Here is a 12941-nt window from a genome sequence, read left to right on the forward strand (position 1 = left end):
CGTCTATGGTTTCGAACCAGATAAAGCCTTGAGAAAAATGACCATTGGGAAATCGCCCGAATAGGTCTCGGTAGCTGGTGTATTATCACGCGAAGATTCCTTCGAGATATTGAGAAAGCTCGGGCATGCAATTTTCTCAAGCAGATGAATTTACACTTCTCTCTTTAGAGTAACGCATACTGGGTTAGTTATATTCTGCACATTTCTCTATCACTTGATTGATAGTGTGAATATGGTCTATTGTTGAGTAGCCTTTACGGAATCCTGCCTGGTCCTTTGGTTGACAGAAGTCTAAGGTGTTCCTGATTCTATTTGCGATTACCTTAGTAAATATTTTGTAGGCAACGGACAGTAAGTTGATCGGTCTATAATTTTTCAAGTCTTTGGCGTCCCCTTTCTTATGGATTAGGATTATGTTAGCGTTCTTCCAAGATTCCGGTACGCTCGAGGTTATAAGGCATTGCGTATACAGGGTGGCCAGTTTCTCTAGAACAATCTGACCACCATCCTTCAACAAATCTGCTGTTACCTGATCCTCCCCAGCTGCCTTCCCCCTTTGCATAGCTCCTAAGGCTTTCTTTACTTCTTCTGGCGTTACCTGTGGGATTTCGAATTCCTCTAGGCTATTCTCTCTTCCACTATCGTCGTGGGTGCCACTGGTACTGTATAAATCTCTATAGAACTCCTCAGCCACTTGAACTATCTCATCCATATTAGTAACGATATTGCCGGCTTTGTCTCTTAACGCACACATCTGATTCTTGCCTATTCCTAGTTTCTTCTTCACTGTTTTTAGGCTTCCTCCGTTCCTGAGAGCCTGTTCAATTCTATCCATATTATAGTTCCTGATGTCCGCTGTCTTACGCTTGTTGATTAACTTAGAAAGTTCTGCCAGTTCTATTCTAGCTTTAGGGTTAGAGGCTTTAATACTGAAATAACCAGAAGAATAAGAATGGGCTGGGGTGCGTTTGGCAGGCATTCTCAAATCATGAACAGCAGGTTGCCACTATCCCTCAAAAGGAAAGTGTATAACAGCTGTGTGTTACCAGTACTCACATATGGGGCAGAAACCTGGAGGCTTACGAAAAGGGTTCTGCTGAAATTGAGGACGACGCAACGAGCTATGGAAAGAAGAATGATGGGTGTGACGTTAAGGGATAAGAAAAGAGCAGATTGAGTGAGGCAACAAACGCGGGTAAACGACATCTTAGTTGAAATCAAGAAAAAGAAATGGGCATGGGCCGGACATGTAATGAGGAGGGAAGATAACCGATGGTCACTAAGGGTTACGGACTGGATTCCAAGGGAAGGGATGCGTAGCAGGGGGCGGCAGAAAGTTAGGTGGGCGGATGACATTAAGACGTTTGCAGGGACAACATGGCCACAATTAGTACATGACCGGGGTAGTTGGAGAAGTATGGGAGAGGCCTTTGCCCTGCAGTGGGCGTAACTAGGCTGATGATGATGATGATACTGGGTTAGATTAAGACTCCTGCGACAGCTCTTATATATATATATATATATATATATATATATATATATATATATATATATATATATATATATATATATATATATATACACAGTCAAATGTATCGTTAATATGGACACTCCGAAACATGGACGAAATTTTCAGCGACCTGTTGGTGGCCATTCATTTCAGCCCCGTTAATACGAAAACTCGCAGTACGGACTATAGACGGCTTTTTCAGTGAAGAAATTGGAAAATGCACGCATTGTTCTCTTGTTATTATAGCCCGTGCTTCACACTGCGATGGAAGCAGCGCATAGGTGTGGACAAGAAGACAGACACGTGGACAAAGCGCTGTCTACGTCAGAGAAGCCGAACATGGCGCGAAATACGCGCCTGCTACCATGATCAGGAAGCAGGGCGGTTACAAAACCTTTCCCACCCCTACTTCACCTCCTCAACTTCTCTTTTCACCTCTGTCGTGCAGATCCCAAGGCCAAGATTTCGTCATTTTCGAATTCTTCAATGTAGGGCTGAATAAACGATAGTTGCGTTTTCCTTACGGCTATGTTATTTGTTTTTGTTTACCTTGATTCGTTATTATGGACTACATTCCCAGGAAAGGGAAGCGTTCATGTTAAGGAGATAAGATTTTATATAGAAACAAATGAGTATTTTGCTCGGCATTCACTCCGCTAACAGTGAAGGGGTTTGTTGGATTTAAAAGAAAACTGCAAAAGCCACCCGCTGTAGTGCGATCATTTTTATTTGTGTCACCATTTTTACAAGAATTATGAGCAATAAAAAATCAAGCATCATGCTGATAATCCTGTAACCTGGCACTAGAAGTTGATACTACAATTCCAAAAACAGTTCTTGAGGCATGAAAATCATTCAAAATCGATGTATTGTTTACAGCGCTAAGACAAATAACACTTGTTTGCGAGTACATCTTTACACGACACCTTGACACCCCCTAAAACGCCACTAAATTTCATTACGGAAGTGCTATGTGTTTCCATGAATTTGTTTCGACGTGCAGAGCGGACATTTATTTAAGCAATAACAGGAGCTCTGGGAAATAACTAACTATAGCTATGTTTCCAAGTGTGGAAAGCCCATCATTACTTAGGTCGTAAGGTTACGTGCACTGCGTAAATGACACACGTACACACACACACCTAAAAGAGAAAGCAGTGCCCATGAAATTTATTTCACTTAAACTTCACGCCATCCTCAGCTCACTGACGGTGGTCGTTGTGTGCCGCTGGGAACGTTTTCTTCAGTTGCGATTCCTCGGCCTTGCCACACCAATGTATGACGTGGCGCAACAGTAGCGGCCAAGGCAGGGGCTGTCGGTCAGAAGCTGGCCTTGCCAACGAAGCCTCTTGCCATTTGGCAGGGTGTTCACAACTGCGTGACGCTGGTTGATCCACGACATCGTCTTCAGCGAGGAGCTGGCAGCCAGGTAGTGCACGTGAACCAATTGCAGGAGCGGCAACTCTTCCACCATACGTGCGATGAAATTCGACACGGCGGAATCAGCTACCTGAGCTCCGGTCAGCAGGCACAATCTGCGCAGACTCTTAGCCGCAGTGAGTCTAGCTGTGAAGAAAGGGTTTTGCCCAAGCTTCAGGTCGCGTGCTTGTATGGTCAGCGTAGAGAGTCGTTCGTTGCCGGAGAAGAGATCGCTAGACCTGAAGACAGAGCCACCGTCGCTCACCAGGCTATCGAGGCTGAAGCGAATGTCGGTGATACGGCATCTAGGGAGGAACTTCAAGGACAGGATTTTCGCCGTTTCGCCGATGCTCAGCCGCCAAAGCCTGGTCTGCGCATGCAGGCACTCGAAGTCACGCTCTGTGAGCATCAAAGCCACTTTGCAAGCGGGGCATGGAAGAGTCTCGTTGTTGCTGACGTCCAGCTCCTCGAGGAAGCGGCAGCTTTGCGCCAGGCACTGAAGCGAGTCTTCACAATTCACGGCGCATGGTGGAAGGGCCAGGGAGCGCAGCTGAGTCAGGGCAGGGCTCACGACTGAGCAGAAGTTGCAGCCGAGCCAGAAGTGGCTCTTTGTCAGGCTGAGCTCGGAGATGTTAGTGAGGCACATTTGGAGGAACTTCTGCATTGGTTTCAGGAAGTCGGGAGCTCTCAGGAGTCGCTCGACCCGGACCTGTCGCGGTGGCGGTAGCAGGACTAGTGAGAGGGATCTGACGTCGCTCCAGTGCTCTGGGTGCTTAGCGGCTCTGAGGAAGCGGCTAGAGGCTTCAGAGTCGGCTTCCACGGCCACGACAGCGCGGCGCACTCCCTGAAGCAACGCTCTCTGCTCACGGACGTCGTCAAATCGGACGAAGCTGTACAAGGCTTCGGGCGAGAGCCGGCCTGTGGGCGGAGGTACCCGCTCGTAAGTGTACTGAAAGGTGCGCAGACCAGGCCTGGGCGTCTTGAGCCTGATATCGGCGTCACCCATCGGCATTCCTACAGCGTCCTTACGTATGGCGTGGATATGCAGACACTGAAGATCCTGGCAATCATTCAAGGTGCGCTGCAAGAAATCGGCCGTAAGCGGCGTCGCTACAACTTCGACGTACATGGACTGCAGGTTTAGTGTTTGCGACTGGCATTGCGTGCTTGTGCCCGCCACAGCGTCTTTCTCCAGCCACGACTCGTAGCGGCAGTCCTCGTAGAGAGACCATTCTAGTTTCTTCACCTTCGTGAGCCTCTGTGACAACATACGAAAAAGCGCCGGAGGCTCAACGACGCAGTTCAGAACGCACAGCTCCTCGACGTTCTCACACCTGGCGACAAACGCTAGAAGAACCTCGGAGGCCAGCGTCAGGCAGTTGGTGAATCTCAGTTGGCGCACGTTCTTCATCTTTACCTTTTCGCGGTATGCATTAAGCGTCCACTCATCCGTGTCTGAAGTGAAGGCTACCCTCTCGACGACCCGCTCGCAGTCGGCGACTCCTTTCAGCTCAGTTGCTGCCTTGGTGAGAGCGAGGCGTGAGGCGCCGTCCAAAAGTTCGAATATCGATTCCCACGCTGCAAGCGGGAGTCCGACGATTACCTCAGAACTGGGGGACGGTTGCGCCATAGTGAAACGGTTCGCTCGCTACGTTGAAAGTTGCCTTGGCTGGACTGTGGGGTGTTTTTGCGTACTTGACGGGCCCGGCCAAACGCGTTTTCAAAGAACTGCAACTGATGAAGTCTTAGTGCCACTTGGTAGGTTTTCGTTGCAGGAAAACACCACTTTCCAAGAAGACCAGGTCTGTAATGTGAAATGAAATGTGTTAACATCAATACTGACTTCCTGCAGACGAAATATGTCAGTGAACAGGGTGCTTATGGTGCCTTAGGTGAAACATCGCCAAGCTGGTTGATTAGGAACTCTCCTGTCATATCTACGCACACACGTCTTGTCAGGCTTACGGACGCCACATTATCCGAACCATGCCACAGTATGGATGCAGTAGGCGCTCTTAATGGCAGCTTCTGGTTAGTTTAAAGGAAGAAAATGCGTATTTCATCATTCATTTACATTTAACAACAGCGAGAGCGAAGCCATCGGGACAAAAATGTATACGATACACATGTAAACTCTATTGCCTCTACATACTACACAATCGTAAATTTGAATTTCAAAAGAAAAATGAAACGGGATATTTCAGCGTTGAATTTTTATTGCCTCGCGCAGAAAATTGCAGAGGGCGTCAGGAACGGTCCCGTGGCTAAAACCTAGTTTGGTAGCACCAAAGGAAAGGGCCACCGGGAAAGCCAACTTCAAGCGAGGTTTACGTAATGGTTCTTCCAACAATCGTTTTCTTTTAACCTTAAGATAGCGACATGTTAAAATGAAATGTTCTAGAGATTCACTCTCATTGAAGAAGTGACACAATGGTGATATCGGCAGACCAGAGCTGTGAAGGTAAAAATTTAGTGGGGGGACTCGACAACGTACTCTCGCAAGCGACACTTCTGCCTTTCTAGTAGTTCCAAGAAAAAGATTAGGTGCGAATATACAGAGGCGGACAATGAAGATTTCTAAAAGTTGTTCTCAGTGGCTAATATTCTATATCGCGAGGCTGTTACAAACGCAAATGCTGGTAAAATAGGGATTACCTGGCGACCATGTGATGCTACTGCGAGTTCCTTAGCAAATTTATTTAGTATTGGACCTTTGCTTCCCAGCACGCACCAAACGAACGAGGCCTAAGTGTTTTGGGACGAACGAAGCGACTGCTTCTAATGCGTTTGATAAAGTACGAGTGGTTAGTGAAGAACAAACATAGATACAATTTGTTAGATTACGGCTGCTGACAAATGTACGTAAAGCAAAACAATAATTCAGCTTGAAAAATAGGTGTAAAATCAGGTAGTCAGATTCAAAAACACCAAGTAAGAGATGGTGATACAATGCTCACGGCTACCTTTTCTTTAAAGACAGAAGCGGCAGTTGCTATCATAGTTTTTGTTTCTAGTTGTGCCAGGTGATCCTCTAAAATACCATTTAGGAATTGACAGGGCAAATGTTTAGCATTATTCGCAAAAATGTCCTCGAAATCAATCTTAGCTATCGGAGTTAGAGCTGCTTATTAAGTCTATCGGACAAAAGTCGACAAGTAATGGGTCCAATATAATTTTCACAAAAAGAAAACAACTTAAAGGCACCGTAAACGTGGCCATTGATATTTAAAAACTGAGTACGACTCATTATTGAAAGCGTACTGAGATTTCCTCTGTGGGAATGCGTAGAGCTTTAGAAAGGATCGCACTGGTAGGATATGATGGGCCAATGATGATATTCTAATTCTTATTTTACTTTTCCTTATTCATCTGTGGTATGTGCTGCTCTCCCGATACATTTTCACTAGATATGATCCGCTGGTCATCAGAAGGTAATTTGGAAGGGGCAAAATCGCACTAATAAGATCACTACAAATAAGATCACTACATTAAGTCTTCTCGGCTTGATTCACAGGTCGTTGTCTATAATTTCGGTTTATTCGTATGCACTGCGTTTTCTTTCTTTTTCTTTCCTTTTTCGGTAAAAATCGAGAGAGCTTTACTACCGCGAGGCCTTGTCATTCGTGACAAAAGTGATAACTTCTCAAGGTTAAACTACTAATTGGCATATCAAACGTGACATCCTCGACAATGATAGCAGGCTTGAGCGACCGAAGTGAACCCTGCCTTTCCTAGGAAGCACTTACATTGAGGCGTAGAACAGTCCAGGCAGGAGGAACTCCACGGTCGCTGTTCTTCTTGCTGCACGGTCCATCGAATGCCCGTCGTTGTCGTCGTCTATATTTTTTCCTGCGCGAAGTGGCGCCGCCCCAATAAGGGGGTTCGGCCCAGCTAGAATCGGTTTGCGTTAATGGAATCTAGTGCGAAATTTGGAAACGCAGGAAGACTTCAATTTTCACGGGAAATGATTAAGCGCCGCCAGCTTGAAAGCAAGGGGTGAGCAAATATAAACAGGAATTTAAAAAAAAAAAAAACGCTGACGTGATGAGCGACATCGGAGCCAGCTGTGGAAGAAGACGACGGCTACGAACGCGCGAGCAATCGCACGAGCGCGTTCGCGCGGTGACGCCCAGGGACGTCGACGCTCAATCCAGGAACAGGCGCCAGGCGCCTGTGAGCATCGCTCTAAAACGAGGAAAATAAAGCCTTAAATTTATCGAGCGAACCGTCCGGAACACGCATGATTAAAGTAATATTTACTTACACACACACACATTCTAATGTAATCAGCTTGTTAGCATTTCCAAATTTTTGCGCGTCTTAGCTTATCCCTCGTAATTAGTAAGAACCGTTGTTTTCCGAAACAAGAACGAAAGTTCGGCACGACCGATTTTACCATGACCGTCGACTGTTTTGAATCTCGTATTGAATAATGGAATCGTATTGAATAATCGTATTGCCATCGTCGAAACAACTTATGTATGACGCGTACACTGAAGCAGGTCTCCTCTTTTGCACTTCCCCAAGAATATTCGGCGCGATCTGGCGGCGGCGGCGCAAAACCTGCGAATGGCCTCCGAAATGCATGGCGCGCCGCTTCATGCAAGCGCTAAGAAACGCGTCATGCGGCTGCCGGGCTCCTCCCTCACACTTGTTTCTGGACGCGCTGCGCCACCTACTGGCGCGGCCGAGAAGTCCGCGCGCGGCCTCCAAGACGACAGAGCGTGGCGCGCCGGCGCCTGCGAACGCCGACGCTCGCTTGCCGCACAGCCAGTGACACCTACTCAGTGACTTCAAGGGGTGTACGGTAGCGCGATTAAAAGACGGGAAAAAAAGAGGACACACAGGGACACACGCAGTGCTAACTTCCAACAAGACCAGAAAAGAAAGAAAGTGTTCCTAGCTGCCAAGTTAAACACAGAAATAAGTTTAGAGATTGTAAGACATCAATTATATATCGTATATCCTTATCGTGTGGAAAGTATTACGTCGGACAGTCGGGCAGATGCATTAATGATAGACTGCGCGAACACAAAAACAAAGTCGACAAAGTTGCATCAGATGGGTTTCTCTCCCTTCATTGTGAGCAACATAAGTGCTCCCCTCTCTTCGAATCAACACCCATTACTGGTAAAAATAAGTGCGAACTGACTAGACTTATAATACAAGCCGAGCAGATTGATGCCCTAGGGGATTAGTGTATCGATCAGTAAACCGTCATTGGCTCTCTCTGAAAAACTGAAAATTTTGCGCATGGCTTAACATATCACTTATAAATATGTTTCGCTCTGAATGTTTATCTGTTCACGCGGATGTGACTCCATCTTGGCTCAGTGTATAAGTACGACCTGGTTTTCGATTACATTGATTTACATTGTTGTAAATTCGTGCTGTGTGTCCCTGTGTGTCTTCGTTTGTCCCGTCTTTTAATCGCGCTACCGGACACCCCTTGAAGATGCGTTACCAACAAGCCCGCATTGCAACCCTCGTGGCTACTAAGTGACCCAACTTGGCGAGAGTTTCATTGAAAAACAGAACGCGTCCGGTGCATTCATGGTGCAGCTCGCTGAAGCGTGGCCATGCAAGGGGATTCATTGAAAAGCGGCGCATACCCAGTGCATCTGTGGCGCAGCCTGCTAATGCGTCGGGTTCTTGTCCTCGAGGAAAACTTGTGACGTGGCTTCGGTTTCAATCAGCATCGGATAAACTTAGGGGATTCTTTTTCATCATTGCAGAGCGGCAGATTCCCAGTGGCAGATACCTATTTATCCAAGTTGACGTCAAGAAATATCGTTGAGGAGCTGTACACACCTACTGGCACATACCCAGCAACCCATGTTGGCATCAAAAGGGTTCCTTAAAAACCAGCACAGACGGAGTGGAACATACCCAACTGCGATCGCCATCGTTCCGCCGTCATCATCTTATCACCATCACGCCACCGTAATCATGCCGTCGTCATTGCATTGTTACCATGCCTTCGTTGTCATGCCGTCTTCGTAAGTGCGTCGTCGTAATACTGTCGTTTTCTATTCGTGGTCGTTGATCGTCATTCCAGCTTCGTCATCCAATTATCGGCATGCCGTCATCATTACGCAATCGCCGTTATACAACCATCACCATCCCATTCACGCAACGACTGTGTCGTCACGCTTCCTGTCATTAGAGAGTTTTAGTTCAGGGGACGCAATCGGCTTGCGTACGCAAGAACTAGGTGCTACGGTACTGCGCATGCGCAGACCTCTACGTCTGGGTCTGCGCATGCGCAGTACCGTAGCCCCTAGTTCTTGCGTACGCAAGCCGCTTGCGTCCCCTAAACTAAAACTCTCTATTATCAATGCGATAGCGTTAAGGGCCGCATGTCGCAGAAAATCCGGCGTCGGCGTCCCGCGTGTACAGTCGAACACCGTTGCGTCAAAACGAATTTCTGACCAAATTCCGAACCACTCTTTACCACCAAAGTTGTTCATACCTTGTGTTTCATTCATTACAAAGTTATTTCTCGCAATATTGAGAACGGCAGCCCACAAACAAATGTAATAAAAAAACACCGACAGGGAATATATTTTATGTTAGCTCTTAGAATGAAATATTAAAAGTGCGAAACAATAACAGGCGATCGACCCACGCAAGAGACCGCGTTTCTACCAGAAAGCTTGCCCTTCGTGCATAGCGTTCGCCGCCAGCGTTTCCCGGTAAACGTTACGGTTACATAAGCAGCAGTTGCCGGAAGGAGGAAAGGAGAGGAAAGACAAAAGCAGAAGGCAGGGAGGTTAACCAGAATAACGCCGGTTGGCTACCCTACACCGGGGGAATGGGAAAGGGGAAAAGATGACAGCTAGGGAGAGAGAGGAGGGAGGGCAAGAAGGAAACTAACGGTGAGTTCGCTGACGCGTGTGATCTCAGTTGCCGGGAAGCATGAAAAGCAGTCAGGGGTTTTTCAATGCTATCGCATTCCACTATTACAGGCGAAGCTTAAGCGTCCTCCAAATATTTCCTTCTTCATTCCATTGTTATACTGCCGTCGTCATGCCACCTTATTCATTGAATTGTCGTAATTCTGTCATGTTATTTGCAGTATGGCCATACCGCGGTCGCCATGTTATTGTCATTATTGCGTCGTCGTCATACAGTCGCCGTCAGGCATTCGTGGTCATGGCGCCGTGTTCGTTCTAATATCTACGCGCCGTGATTACTTTAGTGGCTATTTCGGTACGCTGCCATGTACGAGTTCGCGGGATCAAATTCTGGAAACGGCGGACGCATTTCGTTGGGAGCGAAACTCACTAAATGCCCTACTACCGTGCTTTGGATGCATGCACGTTAAATAACCCCAAGCAGTCAAAATTAATCCGGAGTCCTCCACTGCGGCGTATCTCATAATCAGATCGTGGTATTGGCACGTAAAACACCAGAAAGTATTTTTTCCCCATCGCCGTCATTCCAGCACTGTCATCTACGTTCATCACGCCATTGTCGTCATACCATTCTTGTCGTGCTGTTATCGGCATACCATTGTCGTTTCGTCATCGTCATACCGTCGTTCAGCCGTCGTCATCCACTCTTCGTTTTTCAATTACTGTCGTTGCGTCGTCATCAACATACGTTGTCGTAATGCCATCGTGGTCGTTCAATTCTCATTATGTTGTCTTCATTCCCATGTCGTCATCCCATAGTCGTCATGCAATCGTCATGCGGTATGCGCATACTCGTGATCCGCACCTTTATCATGAGCTAGGCGGCTTCCTGTAAAAATGCGTCCAATTTGGTCGTACGCTCCGTATACCTGCAAATGGCCCTTAAAGGGCTCCTCACCAGGTCTGGCCATTTAGATCTCACAAGCGCAGTGCATACAATGCGCAGTCACGATCATGTATGATGTTGCATCCCTACGAGCTGCGGAAAGCTTAAATTTCAAACCAAACTCCGTTTGTCTTTCTGCTTGCGGGCGCCGCGCAGTCGAAGTCGATCAAGGAAGTGCGCCTACGTACATAGTAGTGCTGCGACGTCACTCATAGTGGCACGTGACTTTGAGAATTATTCACGGCAACATCAGTTAATTGTTTAAACTGTTGCTTGAATTAAAGTTTAGAGAAATAATAAAACATACAAATAGAATGTCTGCGTATTTTTCAAGCGAAGCTCGTATTGCCTCACCCATGTCGGCGTCGGTCTTGTACGAAAAAACCCAAGCCTCTCGAAAATAAAAATTGCTTGACGGGTTACGAGACCACCACTCCAACCGATTCAGCCACTGTCGCTTCATCATACGCAATCTTTCAAGCGGTCTTTTATGAAGAAGTCTACGCAGAGCAAGGGGCGAGCCAATTACAGGCGTCCCCTCCCTCCGGAGAAGGGAAAGGTTGTGATCGTGTGTTCGCTCGCCTCGGCGCCCGCCATTTCCCACCAGTCCACCAGGCCCGGCCTTCAGATGGGGAGGCCGCGTTTGGTTCGTTCTGCCGAAGAGAAGGCTCCGTTGAAGGAAAGGCAGTGGGAGCGAGCCACGCGTCATGCATTCGGCCGAAGAGGCGTAGAGCCGAGAAGAGCCGAAGAAGTTGTGCCCAAGGTCGCAGCCCCACGTGGCCTCGGTCAGCGACATAGTTAAAGAAGATCTCCAGCAGTCACTAGTACTAGAAGTTCCGGCATCGCTGCAACCCCAGCCGGAACCGATGACCTACGCCGCCGTCACCCGCCGTTGCCCGCCGTCAAGATCCCCTTCCGCGACCGCGCCAGAATTCCGTCGTCCAGCGCCGCCATCGCGAGCACACTCGCCCGTCGCCCAGCGCAGCTACCCGAGGAAGACGGACATTTGGCGCGCCCTTGACCACCGCCCACTCAGCCATCACTACGGGGAAGCCGGACACATCTATAGCCGATGCCCATACTGCGAGTTGGGACTATGAGGGTTCGCCGTCAATGCATCGCGCCCACAGCAAGGTGAACGGTCACATGACATCGCCGACTACCTCGCCGCCACTCAGTGGAGCCCTCGACAGCCATACACTGGCCCAGCCTGGGGCCGGTCAGTCAGCCCACATCCGGAAAACTAAAAGCAGCAACCTATGGAGGTGCGGTTGCTGTTCTTCAAACTGACAAAGATCCTCTGCCGCCGAAGAAGACGCCGAGAAGAGTATCTCGAGGACGTATTATTGAGAAGCCACCATCCCGAAGAAGCCTGCATGGATGCAAATAGTAAGCTGACAAAAGACCTGACGACACGCCATTACAGCCACAAGTCAACATGACGCAGCCGTGATATGATGCAAGACCTAACTGCAACCCGAGAAAATGAACCACCGACCTCGACCTGCTTCTCGAAAGCCATGCAATTACCGCTTTAGTGGACAGAGGAGTCGACCACTCCATCGTGAGTGGGCCCATTGCTGCCCAGTTGAAGCAAGTTGAGACTACATGGCAACACCCTCAAATTCTGACCGCTGGAGGACACCTAATAATGCCGACTGGAATCTGCATGGCAAGAAATGCCGTTCATGACCAGGCCTACCCCGCCACCTTCGTTATCTTCCAACATTGTTCACAAGACGTTGTTCTTGACATGGACTTCCTGAACCAACATGGCGCAATCATCGACTTGAAGTCGAACTCGATAACGCTGTCGGAAGATCAAACGATACCGACGGAGAGCGCTGGTAGTCAACATGCCTCGAGTGTGCTCAAAAATCAAGTCAGCATCCCGCCTCGCTCCAGCATTGTCATTTCCGTTGGCACCGAAACACACACAGACGCAGGAGTCATCAAGGGTGACAAACGTCTACAGCTCAACCGTGAACTTTGTGTCGCAAGAGGATCGCTCGATTGCACGGAGGAAAAGCGAAAGTGATGCTGACAAACTTCAGCCAGGAGTTCAAGCATATCAACAAGGGCACAATCGCATACATTGAAGAAATTTTGGAAACCAGCAATGCGTTTGTTCTCTCAGATTCTGCTGCATCTACCTCGACGACCATAGCTCCTGAACCAGACTTCCAACATAAATTTCAGTCTCCCCATG

The 12941-nt window shown here is 48.1% G+C and overlaps 1 protein-coding gene across 1 annotated transcript; it reads right to left on the reverse strand.

Annotated features, from left to right (window-relative positions):
- Positions 1-2658: 2658 nt before the first annotated feature.
- Positions 2659-6765, reverse strand: LOC142568329 (uncharacterized). Its single transcript, XM_075678336.1, has 2 exons — positions 6676-6765; positions 2659-4733 (listed from the first exon to the last, which is right to left on the reverse strand). The coding sequence occupies exon 2, from the start codon at positions 4557-4559 to the stop codon at positions 2754-2756; it is 1806 nt and encodes a 601-aa protein (XP_075534451.1). The 5' UTR covers positions 4560-4733; positions 6676-6765; the 3' UTR covers positions 2659-2753.
- Positions 6766-12941: the final 6176 nt, after the last annotated feature.

This window comes from Dermacentor variabilis, unplaced genomic scaffold (assembly GCF_050947875.1).
Source record: "Dermacentor variabilis isolate Ectoservices unplaced genomic scaffold, ASM5094787v1 scaffold_18, whole genome shotgun sequence".
Classification (NCBI taxonomy): domain Eukaryota; kingdom Metazoa; phylum Arthropoda; class Arachnida; order Ixodida; family Ixodidae; genus Dermacentor; species Dermacentor variabilis.

Excerpts from the sequence above, each read along its gene's own strand:
- LOC142568329 (XM_075678336.1), bottom strand. The coding sequence starts at position 4,559 with ATGGCGCAACCGTCCCCCAGTTCTGAGGTAATCGTCGGACTCCCGCTT.